The 24,075-nt window shown below is 40.4% G+C and overlaps 1 protein-coding gene across 2 annotated transcripts in view; it reads left to right on the top strand.

Annotated features, from left to right (window-relative positions):
* Window positions 1-338: 338 nt before the first annotated feature.
* TBC1D9 (TBC1 domain family member 9) overlaps window positions 339-24,075 on the top strand; it is a 53,611-nt gene continuing 29,874 nt past the window's right edge. Inside the window, exons 1-3 of one of the 2 annotated variants that reach the window (XM_082237549.1) lie at window positions 339-758; window positions 19,902-20,012; window positions 23,766-23,884. In XM_082237549.1, the coding sequence (XP_082093675.1) occupies window positions 632-758; window positions 19,902-20,012; window positions 23,766-23,884 (357 nt within the window). In that variant the 5' untranslated portion in view covers window positions 339-631. The remainder of the gene's footprint in view (window positions 759-19,901; window positions 20,013-23,765; window positions 23,885-24,075) is intronic. The other variant, XM_082237550.1, reaches the window with a different exon arrangement.

Genomic DNA, 24,075 nt, shown 5'->3' with positions numbered 1-24,075 from the left:
ATTTCCCCGTAGTCCTATCACAGATGCCGAACGGTGGATCTCGCTCCCTGCAATCGCTCCCTAATGATAGATAGGCTTGGCCTTTACTCGTTAGCATCAGACATTGCGAGGGTGGTTTTTGGCTTGGTTTTTTTGCATTTATTTTTTGCATTTTTCGTCTATGCAGCGGAGCTCTTGTGCCGGAAGGAGAGCAGCTGCTAAACTCGCCTTTTTCCGAGTGGGGGCGCCGTTCCGCAAGCGGCTCCTTCCCGGAGCTTGAATGCAGTGAGGAGGCTGGGAGGTGGCGAGGCTGCTGGGCGGGCCCAGCCGTCGCAGCTGATGCTCTCTGAGGTCACCCGCTCGGCTCATCCCCGCGTCCGCCACCGAGCGAGTCTTCTCGCCTAGCTGCTGCCACTGTTCTCGGCTTGGAGAAGGGGCTGATCCGGGGCTGGAGGACCGGTGGGGATGGTGCTGCTTTTCCTTGCCCTTTCTAACCCCGATGTACCTTCCTCTGGCCGGGGCGTTGCGGGCTCCTACCTGGGCTGGGCTGGGCAGGGCGCTTGAAGCCAACCGGGGCTCCGCATGATTTAAAAGCGAAATCAGACGTCTGAAGCGAATCCCGTCCAGGCTGCCTTTGTCTTTGGCCGGGAGCATGTGGGTGAACCCGGAGGAGGTGCTGCTGGCAAACGCCCTGTGGATCACGGAGAGGGCCAACCCTTACTTCATCCTGCAGAGAAGAAAGGGGCACGGAGGAGATGGAGGCAGCGGAGGGCTAGCTGGTAAGGGAGCGAAGAGGGCTCCGAGGCGGGAGGGGGAGAAATAAGGGACAAAACTGCTCAGTTTCGATCTTCTTCTTTTGCCTTTGGGGTGGGGGATGCTGCTCCTGCTAGTCCTTGGTGCGTTTATTTACATGCCATGTCCACGCCTGGTGTCTTTGATGCGGGGTCTGCATTTGCAACAGGTGTGTGCATTTCACTTGAAGGTATACCGTTTGTGTGTTTGGTAAATCCAGGATGCCAGTTTTTCTTTCTTCATATATCTATATTGGCTTGCTTAGGCTTTTATTATTGAGTATGGATGGCTGTATTCACCTGCATGTCAGTACTGCTGGGGTTGGCAGAGTCTCTACTGATTACTGTTTCCTACATCCTTGTGCAAAAGACTTAGAGTGGCATCCCAGAGTCCTTTGAAAATTGCACGAAGGAAGATTACTAATAGCACACACGGAGAAGTTTTAGGCTGCAGTTCTTGCACAATTTCTTGCCAGTAAGTCCCATTGGACTCTGTGGGACTTACCAGTACTTCTAATCAGCCATGCATAGAGTGGAGGTAGATTAATAGAGTGCTTTTGTAACTTACCTTCAAAGAAATTCTGTGAAGGCCACTCAAATGCTATTTTAGATATGCTATACTGGGAGTGAAATACAGCGAGGTCTCACAGTGAGTTTGGGACTTATCAGGAATGCATGAATCCCAAGTGAAATAATTTATTCACAGGAGCACATTGCTTCTGTCTTGCATCAAGAAAAAAATTAATTCTGAGCCACCTGGCTCAAAAAATCTAGAATGGTTTATGGCAGAGTATCACAAACTATAGTCTGTAGACCACAAGCTTCATTCAGGTGGAATATATGAAATACAAAAGAAGCAATAAAAATACAATTTAAACCAGCACCTATTGCATATTAGAATTGCTGCAACAGGCATGAACTCATTAAGTGATCTGCCACGACTCAGTGGTCTGTGGGACAGAAAGTTTGGGAAGCACTGATTTAGGGCATGTCAGTTTCTGTGGCCTACACCAGCAAATGTGTAACATGATGAGTCTCATTTCCTCATCTCCTTTTGCACTTCACTATTTTAATGAATCAGTTCCTCACCTACACCTAGCTTGGTTAGAGCCAGCCAACCAGTCCAACACTGAAATTGAATTGAACTGGACTTGCCATTCTAGAGAACTCCTTACAATTTAATATGATAGTTTGAATGTTTTAAGTGTAGTGGTTGTAATTGTGGTGTCTATTAGCCATGTATGTTTTTTGTTGCTAGCATAGATCATCTGGAAATCGTGAAGATGAGGCAAGACAACCAGGATTCATCTTTTTAAAATTTTGTTTTACATGTGCATTGTCACTGTGTTTTATATGACTATCCTTGGTTGTAATTTGAGCTGAATTACAATACTGGCTGCAAGGCTCTGATGGCAACTGCAAAACGTAATGTCTTAATTGGCACTAAAGGAATATAAAACCAGGATGAGGGTGGGGAAGATCCTAAAGGAATTTTAATCCTGTAGCACTAGAGTGTTGACAATTCCATCGTTCCCAAAAATGGTTGTGCATCTCTCTCTCTCTCCTAGTCTAAGGTTATTTTTAGGATATTTTGATTCAAGTGTCCTAGAAAGCTTTTGCAGCAAGGCTCTTCCATTAGCCACTATTGTGCATGTCAGTTGTGCTGTACTTCCCAAGGACAGTTACCTAAATGGAAATCACAGGAATGAGTCAAAAATACATTCTCAACTTCTGCTTGTTTTCAGCTTGTTTTCTTCTGCTTCCTAATCTGTATTGATATTTAATTGTATAAAGTCGAGTGACATCGGTGAAATTGGCACACTTTTTCAAAAACATCCCTTGCCTCATTGTAACATTGGGCTACTGTAAAGTAGGGTCTGGCAAATCTGAGTCACTGTAAGCATGTCTTGTTTCAAGTAGCTGCTTGAGTTTATCCCATATGCAGTATAACTTGGAAAAACTGTAACACCTCAATCACTCCTTTCTTGGCCACCTAGAAAATTCACAGATGATAAATGGTTCAGATGTAAGCTTCCTAAGTCAAAGCACTTCAGCCACCAAATCATGCTGGATCTGTATACTAATTTTATGATTTTGTTGAAAGCAATATATTTTATGCATGCCAAGAATTCATTCCATCAGTGGCTGTTACTACATGAAATAAAGGCTTAGAAAAATGTGACCTTGCCTATATGCAACAAAAAATGGTAACAGAATACATTTATTGTTGAAGGTGTTTGCCTGAAGGCTCAAAGACAGCCCTTTTAGAGCAGGCATATAGTCTGTGTGGCCTTTTGTGCATTGGCTATCTATGCAAATCATGGCAATTTGCAAGAAGAAGTGCAAACAAAAATAGATCTAAAGGAAGACTCAGTTTGCCAGGAAGAGATTATTTGGCCTTGGAAGTCAGCAGTATTTCAGATTAAACAGATTTTGCAAATGTAAAGGGTTTGGCTAGAGCACGTTCAGCTACATGTAGTTTCCTATTAAAATATGAAAACAGTTTATTAGATTGGGAGGAGGAATCACAGAATACATGCTTTGCATGTAAAAGGTCCCAGGTCCAGTCTCTGACATTTCTAGTTACTGTACTGGGTAACAAAATAGAGAAAAATCCGTAACTAATAAGAGTGACTTCCATTCAAGCTAGGTAAGGAATGAGAAACCTTCAGATGTTTCTCACATTATCCCTGATCATGGACCATGCTGGCTGTGCCCAATGGGAACTGGAGTCCAACAACATTTGGAGGACATCCTGTTGGCTGCCTCTGCTGCACAGCACAATTTGCTTTTAAGTCATTCAGTGCTGAAACCCGTCATAACACTTGAAAGTTTAAATTAATCTCTGTGTGCTCCATTAGCATGGAATTGGTTTTTCAAATTTATGAGTGTCCGCCCATGATGTGCATGGATGCTGTAAGTGTGCTCCGCTCTATTGTGCATTTCCTTCTTGTGATGCACACTTCAGCTCATGTACAGCAGCAGTTGGCTTTCAGAGAAGCAACTATGAGAGTCCTTGCAGATTAGCATTAGAACTTGACATGCACTCCTAGTTCCCAGGCCTTACTCTCTGCTATTGTTTATGGTTCTATAACTGCTTTCAGGTGCAGTCTGCGGAATACCTACATAAATGTGTTTTTAGTGGCGGCCTCCATTTGGACCTCTCAGGGAAACAAGAGATGCTCTCTCTGTGTTTACAAGTTACATTTCTACAGAATTAGTATTTTTATAAATACAGTTTTTATGGTAGCAGTTGGATCAAAGCAGTGTGGACTGTGGAGCTGTTTACTGCAGCCTGGGCATGTAACAGTAGTTTTAAGTTCATGAAATGGTGCCAAACATCTTTCTAACACATTTGTTTAGGTGCCTGGCAGATGGCTATCCGCTGGCTAACGGGGGAATAAAATGCTCACAGAAACTGTGGTGGGAATTGTCTTCTCTCACCATTATATAGAAACAATTTATCTAACTGACACTAGTTTAGTGTGATAGGTTGGCATTAACAGATCACCAGCACTATTTTTTAAAACAATGTCATTTTCACATATAGTATGAAATATTTGGTATACAAGGAGCTTACAGCTTAATCGTGTGCATATCTACTTCTAAGGCTCACAGAGTTCTTTGGGGCATACTCTCAGAATACAGCCTTGGGCTGCAATCCTCTGTGCTGTTAACTTGGGAAAAGCTTCACTGAACTCAAAGGGGCTTACTTCTGAGAAGGCATGCATAGGATTATGCTGTTAAATTCTTTAATGAAATGATTATTTTCCCCTTCAGTGCACCTAAATATTTCTTGCTGAGTTGAGACATTTTCTCAGTAAACTCTTAAGGGATTGACAAAGCATTTCATAATTCATTAAAACTACAAATTCTCTGTGCTGATGCTAAACTTTAAGTCTTTAAGGTGCCTACCTCTTTGTTATAGCAGCTAATAGGGATTGGTAAGAAACTGGCCCTGGGGATATTACATCAACGCAGTTCAGTCATATACATGTCTTTAAAAAGATGTAGCAATAAAAATATTTTAATTGATTTGTGTGCATAAAGTAGTTTCATATATGTATTCCTTGTTAAATCACTTCAAGATGTTTCATTGGAAGCAATTAACAAATGGGATGAAATAATAAATTAATACTGTTTTCTCTGAAGTAGAGAAGAGTTCATGAGACTTACTCCCACGTTAGTTCATATAGAATTGTGGATGTAGTCTGCACACCTATATCTCATTTCCATGGAGTAAATCCCATTAAACTCAATGGGACATAGTTTTGAGTAGGCAACAACATCAGGGAAATTAAAATCTGCAAAAGATGAACCATAAATATTTATGGAGCAAAAGATGCTCCATAAATATTTTCATCCATAAGTGGACTCTAAGAAAGAAAGAAAAATTCACAAAACTTCCATAGTTTCATTAATGTTTTTGCACTCTTTGTTATTTTGAACCTTCTTGTGCCCATATTAGGCAAAAAGTATATACCCACAAACTCTTAAGTTGGCAATGTGCAAAAAAGGTCTGCTCCTTTAAATGCATCCTGCCCTTATCCTCAAATCAGAAAATGTTGTGAAGTACTTTCATCCCAAGGTCACTGAAGCTACTGGCTTCATAAATCTACTGAAATGGGGGAGACCATTTTCTGAGTACATTCTTGCCTTTTCACCCAATAGCCTAATTACTGTTTTGTGTAGTTTAAAATAAAGCAGTAGTGCATCCTTCATGATAACATAATTTCATATATCTTACCACAAATTATTTTCTTCATATGATTTTGTAAACACCTGAAACTCAATCTCTATCATTTGTGAAATTTTACAAAACTTTTCTTGTAAGTTATTGAAGTTACCTTTTCTTGAATCTTTAAAAAATTGTGTAGCAAAAGTAAAGGGAAACTCATTAAATCTTCAGGCAAATTGGTACTATATTTAGTATTTCTAAGGGTGTGTTTGGAACTCCAGACCAACTAAATTAGAGAAAATAGGAACCAAACTGATGAAGATTAAAAACTTTAATGTTTCAAGAGTAACAAAATCATGAACTGAAGCTATAGTAATGGCATGTCCAATTTTAGTGCTATAAGTACTTGGCTTGAATTATTTGCTTATGTTCTAGGTTAAATGAATGGCTAAAAGTCAATTAATCATGGCATTGTGAAAATGTTTTGAATTCATTGCACTTTGCAATCTCCTTGTTTTTAATTGACTTTTAATTTGTTGTTGTGCAGTACAGCAGTATCTTTGTAGAGGCAGGGTTTACTGCTTTTGATCCTTGCTGCAAAGAAGTAAGGATAGATTAACAAAGGAACTTTTCATCAGCATCTTTGCAGGATTCACATATATAGAAATGTTACTGTGGCCTTCATAGTAACATTTACTATGGGAAGATTTAAATGTGTGTAATGTTCTGATGTGTTTTGGTATATTCTGTTGGAAGCCACTCAGAGTGGCTGGGGCAACCCAGTTATGTGCCCAGGTGGCTTTGAACAAGTTACTCTTTCTTGGCCTCAGTTGTCTAGGCATAATGGTATTATAAGGATGCTTGTGCTAAAAATATTGTGCAGAAAATGTTAAATAAGACATAGTGCAGGATTTGCTTTCAAACATCAGATAGTGTTGGCTTTCACATCCATGCAACACCAACATTTTATCCTTGGATTTGTGGGGCTGCATTTTGGTAATAAATTATCTTTTTTTAGCAGTGGAAGATCTCAGGAGAGTTATCCATTTTACAAAGTAGTTATTACTTATCCTTTTTTTAGACCAAATATGTGGCCTTTTATGCTAAAGGAAGAGGGAGGTTTTGGAACTCATAAGGGGATATTTTTTAAAAAAATCTAGCAGCCTATATTTCTATGTTTAACTTTGCTGCATATTTTGTTATTTTAAATCTATTAGTGTTTTCTCACCAAAGAGTACTTGCCCCAGGAATTTCCTTGTTATACCCATTTTTTCCTCGTGCCATCAGCAATTGTAAATTGACACTAAGTCATGTGGATGACTCTTCCTGTTATTATTATTACTATTTAAATGAGTAAGCCTATTGACCATATGGCTTGTCTTGTGAAATGAAGGGGAAATTAGCAACCATAATACAGCCAAAAGGAAACAGCTGTTGTGATTTGTTTGTCTATTTCTTTTTAGTTTTCTTGATGCATAAGATTCCTTGGTGTAGAATAGATTTCAATCTCCCTGGGCTAAAAGAAAGTTGGTGAAAAGTTTGAAAATGAAATAATGGCATATCTGATGGGCTCAGAAAATTTCTAAATCCCACTGCTTTACAAGGAGAGCAGGAGGGATGCGTCAAGTCTTTGCTTATGCCTCGCCATGTATCCCATCCCTTGTCAATGTACATTTTGAGCTATGTAACCTGTACTCTGAGTTGGTGCTGAGACCATGTGCTAATTTCATTAATAATTTGGGGATTTCCAAAGCATAGAGTCCGAGTTCTTCAAGAAGAAGAGTTCATGTATATCCCATGGTCCTTTGTCATTTTCCCTTGATGGAATACTTGGAGAACTTGCCAATCTGTCAGGAACAAATTGCTGAAACGAAGGCAGAAATGACTGGCAGAATCCGAGACCAGGGAGAAGAAATGGTGGAAGAAGATTGGAAGAAATTTAAAGACTATTTGCAGAAATACTGTAAAATTAATGAATGTTAAAGTGATGTTGGACTGAAAATAAGTGGTTTTGGTATTAAGGCTTATAAGAATATGTAAATATAGATAGTTATTTGGATGAGAATTTATAGTTATAATAGGTTAAGAATATAGAGTAAAGATAAATGAAAGAGGGTAAGGATTTGCTGAAAGGACTTTGTAAACGGGAATACAAAAAGGGGAGGTGTGAGGAGGTCAAGGAAATAAGCAAATGAACCTAAAGATATTGAAAAATGGATTATTTCTTTTTTAAGATATTTTTTTCCTTTTTTTCCTTCTTTTTCTACTTTTTTGAATGTATTTTCTTGTATTTTTTATCACGCTGTTTTTCTTTTGTGTAAAATCTTAATAAACATTTTATTAAAAAAAAACAAATTGCTGAAACGAAAAATAAAACCATCAAAATATGTTGATAGGCAAGTGAAGACATGTTTAGCACCAGCAGGCATGACCTGGCACCAGAAAGGAGTCGTGCAAATATAATTATATGCATATAAAATATGCAGATTGAATGGAGCCACAGGGTTTTGAAAGTGCTCCAAAAATAACCTTTGGTGCTGGACAGAATTGCCTAATCGCCTCGCTTTGATTTCAGCAAGATATTCCTGTAATATGGGACTTGTTAGGTTCAGAACTGACTGGTTTTCTACCTGTAGGTTGGGACTGGTTTTCTACCTGGAGGTTGCTGTGCTGTTGGGGCAACTCTTAAGGCATGAGAAACTGCTGTTTTCAGTATACAGATGTAAATCTTTGCTGTTGTTAAGTCTCCTCTTAGTCATCCTGTTTAAATGTGTCAAATGTCAGAGGTGTGGACTTCAGCTACATTGCAACATGCAAGCAGTACCAGCTTGGATGAGCATTTAATGCATTTTTGTATTGATTGTTTTACATTTTCTGGTCTTAATTGTTTTTATTTGTGTGGTATTTTTCTCTGGTTAAGTCACTTAGTAAAAAGAGACTAACGAATCAATATTAACAAATGGCAGCAACATCTTTACTTTCAGAATTTCCCCTTCTGAATAAGTGAAACTCCTTCGGACTCTTCTCCTCCTTGTCCACCCCCAATCCATTATTGGGAGCAACTTCACTGGTTACCTAGGTGTTGTCTTTCCTGCTTGCAGGCATGAGCATGAATAAAAGCCTGGGGAGTACTTAAGAGCGTGTAAGCGAACATAATTAACTAGAAGATTCCATACTGCTGTATTGGGGGCAGTGTGTCTCTGAATATCGGTTGCTAGGGGATTCAAATGGGGATGATGCTGTTATGCTTATGTCCTGCTTGTGAGCATCCCTCAGACCTCTGGTTGAACACTGGGGATACAGGATTTTAGACTTAACAGGCCTTTGGTCTGATCCGGCAGAGCTCTTTCTTGTCTTGTTATTTTCACTTTTTCCCAACCACATCTAAAATAACCAGTCCATGATGCTGCTGAATAATTCTTTCTTCCCTCCTGCATTTATAACTTCCAGTGTTATTAAGGACATCTGTCCTTTCCTCCCAGTAGATAGAAATCTATAGAAATACTGTATAGAGTTGGAAGGGACCCAAAGGGTTATCTCGTCCAAACAGAAGGAATCAATTGGTGAAGAACACTTGGCAACTTTTTGGGCAATCATTTGCAGCTGTTCTTGGGCTTAGCTCTGTACTGCCATTTCCTGGCTGTGCTCCTTTCCAGTGATTATCCTGCAGTTGTAAGAGACTGGCATGCGCGAAGTGCCAGCATGATAAATAGTCTTGAGTCAGGCCCTTATTTCCCTGCTGATTACTTCTTGTTCAAGTGCACTGACGGACAACATGGGAGTTGGGGAGAAGATTCACACTAACTCCACAATTTTTCTAGAGTTCTTGGTCAGAGATCATATCTTAATTGCAGCAAAGGTAAGTGGTGGGTTAGAGGAAAAAACAGGACACAACGTTAAAATTCTAAAGCCTGCAGGGTCTTTGGTTTGTTTTTGTTTGTTTGCATGCATCCTGGAGTATTTGCAAACTTGTTAAAGCTGCCCTAGTGTGGCTTTTGAATTCTCTCCCCCCCCCCAATTTTTTTTATTCATTTTATAACACAAATAAAGAACACAAACAGAAAAACAAACAATACAAACGGATTCTTGTCTTATCCTTATTTTTCTAAAATAGTTAGATGGGCTTCCCCAAGTCCCACCTATCTGATTTTCATTTTACTTCATCTTTAGCAGTTTACATATCTCATAATTTCTAACCATCTTTTTTTTATCACACTTACCGTACTTTAACCATAAAAAACTTCACATTTTATCACTTACAAATAATACTGTTTTAAAATACACTATCTTCTACTTCTAACCCCACAGCCTATATCCACTTCCAAAGATATTCTTAAATATTAACATATTTTTTCAAATATTCCTTAAACTTATTCCAATCTTCTTCCACCAGCTCTTCTCTCTGGTCTCGGAGTCTCCCGGTGAGTTCAGCAAGTTCAATATAGTCTATCATCTTCATCTGCCATTCTTTGATAGTTGGTAAATCTTGTTTCTTCCAATTATTCGCTAGCAATATTCTCGCAGCTGTTGTGGCATACAGAAAAAAAGTAACATCCTTTTTGGGGATTTCATCGCCCACTATACCAAGTAAAAAGGCTTCTGGTTTTTTAATAAATGTGTTTTTCAACTCTTCATTTCAGTTCATTATAAATACTTTATTTTCAGTTCATTATAAATCCTTTCCCAGAAGTCTTTTACCTTGGGGCACGTCCACCACATGTGGTAAAAGGTTCCTTCTTTTTCTTTACATTTCCAGCATTTATTATCATGAGTATGATACATTTTTGCTAACTTCACTGGTGTTAAATACCATCTGTACATCATTTTCATCAAATTTTCTCTTAATACATTACAAGCTGTAAATTTTATTCCTTTTTTCCACAATTTCTCCCAATCCACAATCATGATATTGTGCCCCACATCCCTGGCCCATTCAATCATTACAGATTTCACTTGTTCATCTTTCGTATGCCATTCCAGCAATAAATTATACATCTACCCCAATGGACCAACATAATTGTTTATGATTTTCATATGCAATATGAGATACTTCCCAGTCTCCTTTCAGGTTGTCGGTTCTCACTTGGGAACCTGAAATCTTGAAACACCCATAGCTGCTTCTTGGCATGTTTTGCTTCTTTGATAGAGGATCATTCAAGTATAAGAGAGTTTGCTGAGCTCATGCTTCCTGATGAGTAAATGTGCTCAGCCAGTGATATGATTACTCACTTTTGTTGAGTATACATCATACATTTAAAGCACACGCCCCCAGCAAAGAATCATGGGAACTGTAGTTTAAGGGTGCTGAGAATTGTATGTCAGGTAAACTACAGTTCCTAGGATTATTTAGGTGAGGGGAACTGTGCTTTAAATGTATGGGGTACTTAGCCCCCAGCCTTCCTCTCCCCTATGGCTGATTGAGGCACTTTAAAAAATCTTATGCACTGGGATTTTACATTCCTGGGCAGATAGCCAAGTTCACCACAACATTGCTTTGCCTTTCCACGAAGCCCTATATCAGTGGACATGTTCACTAAGCATGTTCCTATAAGACAGGGTGGGCAGCTTATAAAATATAGTGAATTACTTCAGATTCCCTCCCCACCCCCATTATGTACTGAGATCAAATTGCAACCACAAAAGCTAGAAAATGACTTTTTACAATGAAAGCTGATATTCTCAGAATGCTAAATGAGTGCATTAGGTGCATGGGGCTCACTTGCAGACCACATGATGCAAAGCACTCAGAGGACCATCTCAGAACGCTGGGTATGCATATTTTTTTGTTCTGTGCTTTCGTGTTTGAAAACCTATCAGTCAGGACTTTCAGGTTCTCTGAGGCTCATCATAGTTCGCGTGCTGAGCCTCTACTTTGCACCGAGTCTCTCTCTCCTAAAAGTTTGAAGCAGTTGACCCTGAGGGAAACACCTTGCCAAACACAGCAGAGTTCGGCTAAAAAGGCTTTTCGACCCCCAGGGAACCTTATAAGGTGACTAGCGCTGGAGGATTCTTCGTGACAAAATCAGTCATGATTTTATTTCCTTTTACCCCTATGTGGGCATCGCAAGACACACAGAGGAGCCTTGAGAGAGCAAAATGTTGGCACCTCAGTTAGACAGGAGGGAGTCAACCCAGATTTCCCTTCTGCATCTCCAGCTAGCCCTGCATGCCCAACCCCCAACCCCCAGCCCCCACCTTTTCCCTCTGCTGGTCCTGCTCCCCTCCTTCCTTTCCACTAGTAGCTGCCTCTTTCCCCTCAGCCACTTCGTCCATTTGTGACTCCCTGTGGAGTCTGTACCCAATGGCAACAGCTGGGGAACTATTTGCACAGCTTTCTATTATCTGTCTTGCGGTGGGGGTCTGTGTATCGAACACTACTTAGATGTATTTAAAGGTAAAGGGATCCCTGACCGTTAGGTTCAGTCGTGGACGACTCTGGGGTTGCGGTACTCATCTTGCTTTATTGGCCGAGGGAGCCGGTGTACAGCTTCCGGGTCATGTGGCCAGCATGACTAAGCCACTTCTGGCGAACCAGAGCAGCACACGGAAACGCCGTTTACCTTCCTGCCGGAGTGGTACCTATTTATCTACTTGCACTTTGACGTGCTTTTAAACTACTAGGTTGGCAGGAGCAGGGACCGAGCAACGGGAGCTCACCCTGTCGCGGGGTTTCGAACCGCTGACCTTCTGATCAGCAAGCCCTAGGCTCTGTGGTTTAACCCACAGCGCCACCCACGTCCCATCTAGATGTATTTAGAAAGCCATTTATTTAGAAATAGAAGCTGGGTTTCTTAAGGCCTACTGCTCTCTTCATTACTTTCACGAGTGGTCTATGGAAAAAGCTTGCCAGCTTCTGACAACCGTGAAAGGCACAAACACAATGAGAGGAATGGCTACCATCCAGCAGTATCACCCAGGCATCTCCACTAGCTTCTGCCAATTTCATTCCTGACTTCAGCCCCCAACTTCCACTGGCTTCCACCCATGAATGTTGACTGGTTCACGCATGCACCCTTCACCTGGAGAGCAACCTCTTGAATGCGTAATTCCCAGGCACGCCACATCCAGAGGGTGAACTATGCCACCTCTGAATTTACCCAGACACACACCATTTGTTTCAAACACATTCAAAGCTTGACATTTGCACAGACACATTCATTAATCGGCCATTCTCCATTCATTCACATATACACCCCAGCTTCTATCCACAAATAGCCACATAGTTTCTGTTGGGCTTCCAAAGGTGAATTTCAGCCAGTTTATATCCACAAATATCAGCCTGCTTCAGACTTGCAGCATCCACCAACATCCAAATACGAACTTTACCAGCTTCCACCCACCAACATCTGTCGGCTTCTGCTAGGTCCATCACCAGACAGCAGACAACTTCTAGCTATGGATACCATCTGGTTTCAAGCCACAAAAACTTGCCTTCTTATTGATCCACAGCATGCTGCTGGATGATTAGTTTGTTCCATCTGCTGGCTTGCCTTGGCATGGAAGGAGACCGCCCAGTGCTGAACACCACAGCTATTTCCCACTGTGTTTTCTTTGGGAAGTAAAACTACTTTTGCCTTGGTTTTCCCCTTGGTTCACCTTTATGTATCCACTCAGATGCCATGTGCTTTGTGACATCACAGGCAGTCCACAGCCAATGACAACAGCTGGGGAAGCATCATCATCATCACCATCACCTCAGCTCTCACAATGGTGAGCACAGCTCAGCAGTGATCTGTTCCTTTGCTTGTTTACTATTAAAATTTTGTGTCACCCGTGTTTTACTGATATCAGGGAAAGGCACTGCTCTAGCTAAAGTTGAATTTATCAGTAAAGCAATAAAACTGGTTAGTGGTGGGATGTGGGTCTGTGTGAGAAAGGAAACAGAAAAAGGAAGAGTCTTGTCTCATTTGTATGTGTACATGTAAAAGGGAATCAGAATAGGTGTATATAACTGTGTGGTTTAATCAGAGTATCGTAGTGCTCTGTGTGTTGTGTCGTGTCTGTGTTTTGTGTGCTTATGTTGGAGTTACCTGCCTATACCAAAAAGCAATCTACTCCCTAAATGTGTGTGGAGTCATTTCTGTTCATATTTGCTTAGGAATGAGGCCTACCTTGTTAAGTGGGACTTACTTCCTTAAACGTTTACGCAGAATTGCATCCCACAACTTCATTCTCTTTTTCTTTTTCTTTTTCTTTTAGGTTGGCTTTTGTATTCCATTTTATGCCAGAGTGTTTTTAATGTCACTCTAGTAATGTTTTTGCTTTAGTTTGAGATTTTATGGTGTTTGTATTTGGGCGATTTTATTTGTTGTTCATTTGTACTTAAAGTCTACCATTCACCAAAAAACAACAACAACCCCACATTAAAATAAAAATCACAAAATGAAACAAAAAAGCAACAACAAAACAGCAGCACAGAGCAGCAGTGCACAGCAATACAGGATTATTGTATTTACCTGTACATTTTACTGACTATAAAAACTGGCCAGAGGACTTTGGCTGATTGGAGATCTAAATATAGCATAAAATAAATTGAAAACAAAGGTGGGGTTGGAAATTGTGCTCCTTTTTATAGCTGAATGTATGTGCAGATGAGAGATGAATCTCCTTTCCCTTAGCTGTATCACTCTGGCTAGTTTGCTACCTAATACAAACTGGGTGGGGTGGGGGGAATCATCTGGAACACAGAACTTTGAGTTTAACTAGATCCACTCACCTGTGTGCTGTGTTCTGTTGAACAAAATAATAGACCCCTTCAGTTTTGTATCTAAACAGGGCAGATAGAATAAGCATAGCTTACCTGGCTTTGGGAAGGCAGAGCAAGAGCTGAGGTGGTGGGGCAGGTTTCAAATATTGCCAGGGGCTGCTAAAAAGGGCCTTGGGGGCTAGATGTGGCTCTTGGGACCACCCTGCCCTAAATGCTGGAGATAATGGTTCTAGCCTCCTCCCACTACAAACTAGCTTCTATGTGCAAGGATTTGTCTTCTGATTATTGATAATTATTATTTATGGAAGAGCATTTTAAAAAGTGGTACAGTCCACAAATAGGTTTTCCACTGATATTTCTTATTAAATGACATTTTAAGTAGTGAAAGAGATGCATTGGGTTTTGTTGTTCTCTCTCAGCCTCCAGATGGCCAAGCTTATAAAAGGGGATTAATTATCCTGCATATGTGAACACAGAGTCTTTGTCTTAGCTCACTTCTTTTATTTTTTTTCCTGTTTTGCATACGCCATGAGTTCTCTCTCTCCCATTGACTCACTGATGACCTCTGGGATAGTCTCATCTGTAAAATGGGCCTTTTTCTTGGGACGGAAAGGAAAATTTACTATACATTTCGTATGATTTCTAGTTGTATTTTGGATAGGGATCATATTGCATGATGGCATGGAACTTGTGAGAATTTACAGTGCTTTTTGCAGATTCAGATTTCGCTTACAAGGAATGGTTTTGTGCTTCAGGAGTTTTGTGAAAGAAAGCTGTATTCAGTCTCCTCAAAGCTTTCACTCTTTGCTATTTTGGGGTGGGAAAACAGCACTGAGAGGAGTGGATGGATCTGCTGCGGATGTTTTCTTTCTTCAAAAGTTAAATGAGACAGCTGGGGAACAATTTTACCTCTAGAGTATAGAGGGGAAAAACTCAAGCCAAGCTGTATTAATCAAGTATATATATATATATATTTTAAAAAATGTATTCCTGACAAACATACAAACAGGTTAAAAACTGAGAGAGCTGATCTTTTTAATCCATTGCTGGGGGGGGGGGTGTGACTGGCAGATTTTCTCATTCTCCAGAGTCTTGGTGGCAGCTGAGGGCAAATGCCTCCTACTATTTCAGTAATAAATGAAAAGAAAACAGGTTGAGTAACTAAATCACACAAATGTGTAATAAACTACTAACTACCTTGTTTAAATCTGAAAAGGTAAATGCATTAGTTGGTAGTAGTAAACATGTATAGGACTGGGAGAAAAGTCTGGCCTCCTGAAAATGCCTGCTCCAATCTTATACACACTGATTTGTGAGTAATGCCCATTAAATTTAGTGACTATGGTTCATGGGATGCAGCTGGTAATTATGGCTGTGTCTGCCCTTGGGTTGCCGTTTTCTTGCTTGTTCTATTCCTGCCTCCTAGCTGCCATTTTGTAATTTACTCTGCTGGGGGATGCCAGGGCTCTGGTTAAAGAAATAAAATAAAATTGCATGACATGAAGTATTCCTATCTCAGGGGGAGAGAAAGCAGTTGTTTCTGTTAAAATGTCACTTGGGAAAGAAGTATGATGCAATATTTAAAGGCTCAAGTCTTGATAGCTTTTCCTAAAGTCTGGCAGATTTGTAGTCCAAGCCTTGCTTTTGTTCTCAGTGTGAAAGGAAACAGTTGGGTTTCTGCTGTGGCAGATCAGGCTGTTAATGAAGAAATCTTCACTTTTGGAATTTGGCTAGTATTCAATGCAGTTCATACCTAATTACAACGTGTTGAGCATTGTCTCTTTGGAGAGCTGTTACTTGAGAAGATTACCAACAAGCTAAAAGTTGCATCCTCATTATTGAAGTTCCCAGTTGTGATTAACCTTATTGCATGAAATTGTAATGTCCCTAGCCTTCGGAGCACTTCTCTAGTGGAATCACTGTTGCAATGGGAGTCTTTTTTAAAAAAATTGTGTTTGTTGCGGGTTGGGGGGCTGATAGTTCAAAAGAATCATTAAGTCTGCAAGTCATTAAGATAAGAAAGAAACAGTGCATGCACATTTTCATCCTTGCATCCTATTCAGTTTCTCAGTTCTTGCATCAAATGGTCAGTATGGCTGTAGTTGCTAAGTCACTTGGTTGGTCAGTCTGTTGTTCCCTGCTCCTTAGCTAAAAAGGCTCCCAGTGTGGCTTACATATAATAAATGAAAGCAAGACAGCCCCTGCCTACAAGCTTTCAATCTAAAAAACACAGCACGCAAAAAGTAAGGGACAGGGAAGGAAGAGGGAAAAAGCAAACTTGGGTGCCAATTCCTAAAATTGTAACTCAGGGGCCGGTGGTGGCTGATGGAGTTGGTCTTTTGGCAAAGCTGAACCCTGCTTCCCATCTCAGGCAGTTCAATGGAATGGAATATATCTCTTCTGAATTTATTTATTTTTTAAGTGTCCACATGTTCTGGAAAGTCTCTGATGCTATATTTCTTCTTTCCCACCAGTGTTTATAAGAGGTAATCTTTTTCTGTAGCATACAGCTCCATATCATCTCTTTCCATTGCTCTGGAGATGACAACATATCTATTTCCCATCCTTTTGCCAGCAGCATATATGCTGTAGTTAATATTGGCATGACTCATGCTATATGTTCCTTCCTGAGTTGACCTTTTATTGCTCCCAATAGCACAACACGAAGTTTTAACTGAATCAAATATCCAGAAATATCTTACTCCCTGCACTATCTGTAATCTTTTTAATTTTTTTAACCTGAGGCCATTCCCACCAAATGTAGGCAAATGTCCCACATTTGCATCTTAGCATGCATCAGGCATATTTAGATATACAGTGGTGCCCCGCAAGACGAAATTAATTCGTTCCGCAATTTTTGTCGTCTAGCGAATTTTTCGTCTTGCGAAGCACGGTTTCCCATAGGAATGCATTGAAAATCAATTAATGCGTTCCTATGGTCAAAAAAAGTCCAAACAAAGCCAAATTTGGTACAACAACAGTTTATTAACTGCTCTTTAAAGTCACACATACTGTAAAGAGCAGTTCAAAAATTTAAGGGAAAATAAATTAACTTTATAAACAAAACATGTCTTTGTTTTTAGACAAAGGAAACAAAGTCGCGAGACGTTTTCGTCTTGCGAAGCAAGCCCATAGGTGAAATTCGTCTTGCGAGGCAAATCGAAAACGGAAAAACCTTTCGTCTAGCGAGTTTTTTGTCTTGCGAGGCATTCGTCTTGCGAGGTACCACTGTATTATGGCTATTCTATACAGTATTTTATTAAAAGCATTTCCTTGAATTCCTAGAATTTTTTCTTTGTAGTGGGGGCACGCTTATCTGAATAACAACAACAACAACATATTTCTGTCCCTCTGCTAATCTGTTAAGCAACATATGGACATCTAAATATTGAGCCGTATTGCAACTGCAGCAAACCTGTAGTCTTTAGACTGGTAATATGACTTTTGAGGTTTAGTGTCTCTCAAGGTGATGTGACCCCATATCCCCATTGGGCTGCAAAGGGATCTATGCATCACTAGCACATAACTGTACATGTGCTTTTGGTTTGCCAAGCTACAGTAGCCTTGGTTGAAAGAAATAGGGACCTCATTTGAGTAAAAGTCATAAGAACCACAACATAAACCATTGTGGATTTTGTTGTTGCTCTTGTTGGTTCTACTGACCTCCTATGAATTATTAGCGGGTCTCTGACAGAGACTTGACTCCAAAGCTGACACATTATGGTGGCAAGTATGACCACTTTTCCAGGAAGCATAATACAGTACTGTGTATGATTGGATTTAACTCTTGAATGTAGCAATATATGTAGCTGAATAGTTCTTCAATCAGTCTAAAAGCGACAAATAATTAGGGAATATCAAACTTCTGTGATCCACAACCTGTTTTCCTCAAAATTAGAAAGTTTGCAAACTATTGTACTCAAATCATGAAATAATGCTGTTTTAAAAATCTCATTCAGTTTTGAACTTTCATCAGTTCCACTGTAAGGTATGCACTGCCCTATGCCAAGAATTCCATGGTAACTGTGATGCCTTGCAGTGGTGCCATTTGATGAATAGAAAAACCTGACTGTTCCTAGCATGCAACTGCATGTGATACAGTTTTCAAAACTTTAAATGTGTTTACCTAAGCACCAATAAAGTAGTGTTTGGAGTAAATTGTGTATTTCCAGTTGAACCTAGTATATTAAATCTCTGATGTCGTACGTTTACATGTGTTGGATCCATGTAATTGGACATATTTCATGGTAAGGTATGTTTCATTCATAAAGGTTAACCAGGCATCACTGGGGGGGGGGGGAATGAAATATTTAGGGGATGTAAAATATTTTTGTATTATCCAAGTAAAGCAGGGTTCTGGAAATAGGTGGTGGAGGCCTTGAAACAGAAGCAGATTTGAATTTCTCACACCAAAAGAAACCCACATTTTTAAGATCCTCTCATGGAAGAAATTTGCAATAATTAAGTTTCACCCCCTAAAATGGTATTCCTTGCTATGGGGTGTCAGGTAGTTGCTGCACCTGCTACTCCTTCCTCTCCCTCTCCCAGGACGATGTACATGTGCTTTTGTGCCTCTCCTGCTTGGCAGGGGGTTGGACTCGATGGCCCTTGTGGTCTCTTCCAACTCTATGATTCTATGTCTACAAAGGCACATTGCAAAGGTCTCAGACAGTCCTGAGTTGAAACATCCCTCCCTCCTCCTGTGCCCAACTGTGCTAAGGCTGCCTCTGATGCCGATTGCTCTGCAGAGAATACGCATCAGAGGAAGAGCTGGTTCTTGAATACATTTTCAGCTTGACAAGAAAATGTTTGGGAAAGCGCTCACTGAAGCATTTTCTTCGTGCACAACAAAGGCTGAAGAAGGGACAAGCAAGGTCAATGTCTCAAATTATGCTCAATTATTTATTACACTGTGCTCTTATACGAACAGAGTGTAGTTCAATATGTTAACGCCGCACAGGCTACACCTCCCTCTTATTGACTGAGACTAAAAACAAAAGGAGGGTAGAGGGCTAATGGGTATGAATAGAGGAGTGGAGAGATTACTTACTCCTGGCCAAAGGACTATGAACAGATGCATTTCCAGAGGAGAGAGATCAACCGAGTGCCTACTAAATGTTTCATTTTAATTACGTGGAGAAATTTCTAATGCTGGTTTGCACTCTGTAGTAACTGGAATGTGGCTATGTCTCTGTGTTGGTGGTGGTCTTTAAAAACATTATTTTGAGCTATAAGGAAAATCCCAAATGTGAACCAGGATGTGGCGAGGCATGGCTGTCTCCCAAATTAGAAGGCTGAGGAATGACCTGTGACTAGTTAACCGTTCAGATTGTGCATGGCCCGAAAGGTTTTGTGATGACTGGGTAAAATTGTGACAGGTCAAACAAAGAGCGGATCTAAAGAATCGTGAATAGAAGAAGTAAGTTAGCTACCACTGCTGTTAAGCACTTGTTTAAGCCCTAGGAGAAGAGTTCATTCAGTCAGTGACCTGGTTACCTATATAAACTTGCCTTTCATGCTGATTCTCTTTTTAATTTTGTCTCTTTTAAATTGCTCAGATTAGCACTTTAGTTTCACATCACCCAATCTAAGGCCGACAATCTAGTCACCGTATCTTCAGGCTCTCAGACATTAAATATATCTTTCTTATCTGTTTGGGGGGTTTTTAAATCTGGGCTGGAATGTACTGTTAAGTTCATGTATCCAGCAGTACTGTTCACCTCTGAATTCCTTTCCCCCCCTCTAGGTCTTCTTGTGGGAACTCTTGATGTTGTGCTGGATTCAAGTGCAAGGGTAGCGCCATATCGAATTCTTTACCAGGCTCCGGACTCTATGATATATTGGACTATTGCCTGTGGTAAGTATTTTAACATTGGCTAAAATTACCAGTTTCTTAGAGGACTGGATGTTCCATGTAGCTCATAGGAGTACTGAATTGCATACTGTCATGATGACAGGCATCCCCTCACTTACATGGGGCCCCCACATGAATAAATAAAATAACATAAAGTGGGGAGCACCCTACTTTAATAGGGAGGGTCCGCAGGGAGGAGAGAGAGAAAGAAAGAAAGAGATTCATGTGTCGCTGGGGCTGTTGCCTGGAAGTCACTAAAGGCCGCTACCTAGCCTGTCCCAAGCCTTCTCTTGATCGGAGCCCTGAATGGCGCGCCTTCCATCCTTTCCAGGAAGGAAGACCAATTTATTTATTTATTTTGCAGTGACCCATATAAACGTCTTCTGTGAGTGGAAGACGTGTAAATGAGGGGGTTGCCTGTACAGTGGTACCTCGGGTTAAGAACTTTATTCGTTCTGGAGGTCCGTTCTTAACCTGAAACTGTTCTTAACCTGAGGTACCACTTTAGCTAATGGGGCCTCCTGCTGCCACCGCGCCACCGCCACACAATTTCTGTTCTCATCCTGAAGCAAAGTTCTTAACCCGATATACTATTTCTGGGTTAGCAGAGTCTGTAACCTAAAGCGTCTGTAACTTGAGGTACCACTATACTGTGTGATGACATCGTACTTGAGTAGCAGGTCATTTATGAGATCCAGGCTCTGAAATGCTAAAAAGTTACCGTATTTTCCATTTAATCTTCTGTAACTATCAGACCAGACAATTAAGCCCATCAAACTTTTGTCTATAATATGACATTGCTGTTACTGGATTTTATCCAGATTTACTCATGCTTAGATTAGACGAATTGAAAGCAGTGGGTACAAATTAGTCATGACTAAACCCCATTGATTTGTATAACTGTACTCAAAGCACGGTTGAGTCTGGATCCAACCCATTGTGTTGCATTGTAGCCTGTTGTAATCTAGTGAGATTACATTGAGCAATGGCTGTGGTCTATTGTAGATGTAATACTGTCAAACTCTTAAGACACTTAAGAACAGGATACCAAGCTGTGTACAGATACTGTTCCCACATTTCCTCTCTTATGTGGAATTTTTTGCTCCCTTTCCTTGTAAGCATTGACTATGACAAGGGTAATAAACTCTGGCTAGTATTAGCTATTTTGACATTGTTGCAGTTTTATGTAACGATCAGCGCCCATTGGGGGTGATCAACAAGGCAATCAGCACCTATTGGGGGCCATTGGTGTTGTGATCAGTGCCCGGAGGGCAATGCAGCGATCCACCCAGGGGGATTTTGTCACCCCCCTCAGGGATGACACCTGGGGCTGACTGCTCCCACCGCCCCCCTTCCTATGCCCCCCTGTGTGCAGGTACAGGTGGGCCACACTTTTCATTAAATAATGTGTCTCTTACATTCCTTTTATGAAAATATATTTGAGTGCCCTAATTGTCTTTCCCGTAACAGAATTGCTAGTGGAAAGAGGGAAACAAAGCTGAGAAATATTAGTATTTTTATTTTTTGGAAAAAAATAAATACATTCCTGTTTCAGAATAAATAAAATTCCTGAGAATAGCAAGCAGGAACAACAACAGCAACAACAAAAAGTTTTGAAGTGTGACGGCAGTAGTATCCATATTTAGAAATAGTGAATAGTAACCTCAGCTTTAATAATCCATATATAAAAAATAATTCAGACGATGACTACAGATACTGTGATGGTAATGGCATGGCATGGTAACTCTGCATTTTATTGCTCCACAGGAGGCAAGACATCATCATTTTGCATCTCTCTGGCGATTTTAAGTGCATTACCTATACGTTGTGTTATGGCTCTTTTGTAGGTGTGTAAAAAGCCATGGAAAGAATAACTCGGTCTTTAAAGCCACATCCGGAGTTATAACAATACAATTTCATGCAGTAATTGCAAGCAAAGCTCAACATGATGATCACATATGGGCCTTTGCTGCCGCTGTTTAAATTATGTAGGCTCTCAGAAATGATTTGTGTTGAAAAGGCAGAGCAGAAATGCCAGGCCTCCCTGGAAGCTGCAGAGAATGATCTCATTCCTCATCAGCCGAGCTGGGCTGGAGATAAGCTTATGCTTGCAATTCCCAGGAAATCATTTCACTACTGTGTTAGCTTTCTAATTTTGTGGCTAGGAAATAATTGATTTCCACATACCTATGCCTTCCTGGCACTGTTGGAGCAAGCTCTTGAGTGATTTATATAATATGTACTGTATAACTTCTATTCATTCAGGAGTTCAGTGTAATCTATGGGCATAATTCTGTTGACATGAATCACTTAAATCCCATTGATTATAATAGGAGGGAGTTAAGGCTACCTTCCTAGCAAGTCCACAAATTGTTTTAGCCTTTGGGGGGCTAGCAGAGGATAGACTATGAGCTTTCTCCCTCCCCTAGCAGTACACTGTATTTTACCTTGGACATAGAGGATGGGGATTCTGTTTTCTGACATGCTCCATGGTTTCTATGCTGGGTTTAAATTAAGGATGGAGCACTCACCTGCATGAAATTCATTGTCTGCCAAACCTAGCAGGCAAGTACTTAAATGCAAGACTAAGTGAGGTATACGCTTAAATGTATCTGATTGAACTGTACCCTATTTACAGAACGTATTTGCAGGGTAATTATTTCCAAAACTAGAAGAGAGAGCTTAGAGGTCTGTCCTTGTTTCTACTTTTGGGTCAGGGGGAAGAGACAGTGCTGCCAAGTTACTTCAACAATAATGTTCTAACTTTTATAATGCCATTTAGAAGTGACTCTAAATTACCATTACCATTCTAGGAGAAAACCAAGGGCTCAAGGATAAGCAGAAAAATTAGTTTGCAGAAAACCGCCAGTCTAGTAAAGTCTATTCAGTCCACAGATCATGCAGGCCCAGTTGTTAAGATCATTTGGCCCCTGAATGCCGCTCTCATCTTTCCTACACTTTCATGCCCCTGGAAGGAAACTCACAAGCTTTCACTTCCTGTTTCAAACAAACCACAGTTTCCCATGTTCTCCAAGTTCATATAACTCTGGTTTGTTTTAAACTATGAGTAGTAAGAACAAGCCAGGATCACACTATGGTTTCATTTCCTGCCTTGTTTGGAAAGTATAGACAAACTACACATCCTAAAGTTCAGACCTCATGAGGAACCGTGTTTTGTTTAAGATGGGAAGTGAAAACTTAGCAAGGCATGCTAAGGAGGGGAGGGAATGGACAGTTAAGTCCAGTCAAAGGCAAATATGGGGTTGTGATGTGACAGAAGCCAGAGCGCATGGAAATGCCATTTTCCTTCCCGCTCCAGCGGTACTTATTTATCTGCTTGCACTGGTATGCTTTCAAACTGCTAGGTCGGCAGGAGCTGGGGCAGAGCAATGGGAGCTTACCCCGTTGCAGGGATTCAAACTGCTGACATTCTGATCAGCAAACCCAAGAGGCTCAGTGGTTTAGACCACAGTGCTATCCGCTGCCCTAAGAACTATGTCATGTTCATATGGCAGGATACCATGGCTTCTTGTTACAACTGAAGTGGGTCGTGGTGTTCTGTTGAATTAAATTACTCTTCTGTGCTGGTTTGCTTTAAAATGCACAGTATTCTCTCTGTTGGGTTTGTTTTGGTTTGGTTTGGTTATCCAATAAACATACTGTTGCACACCTATCCATAAATATATTTATTTATTTTTGCTTTATGATGGTCAAATTCCAGACATAATCTAGCAATTTATCCTGTTCTTGTCTTAGGTTGTTCAAGGAAAGAAATAACTGAGCACTGGGAATGGCTTGAACAGAATTTACTACAAACTCTTTCGATCTTTGAAAATGAAAATGACATAAACACATTTGTCAAAGGAAAAATACAGGTAGTGTGTACATATATTGTCAGCACAGTTAATTATCCTCATGACCAGGAAAAAACTATTATGCAAGCTTGTCCTTTATACTTGATTTGCTGGTTTGTGTACTTCTCTGTTTTGGTACGCGCAGATTCCAGTGAGCTTCATTATTTGGTTTGAGGAAGCAGGCATCAGTGTAAACAGACACATTGGTATTA

The sequence above is a fragment of the Podarcis vaucheri genome (genome assembly GCF_965113315.1).
Source record: "Podarcis vaucheri genome assembly, chromosome: 9".
Classification (NCBI taxonomy): domain Eukaryota; kingdom Metazoa; phylum Chordata; class Lepidosauria; order Squamata; family Lacertidae; genus Podarcis; species Podarcis vaucheri.
Note: the sequence above shows the minus strand (reverse complement) of the source record. Positions and strands in the feature narration are given on the sequence as shown.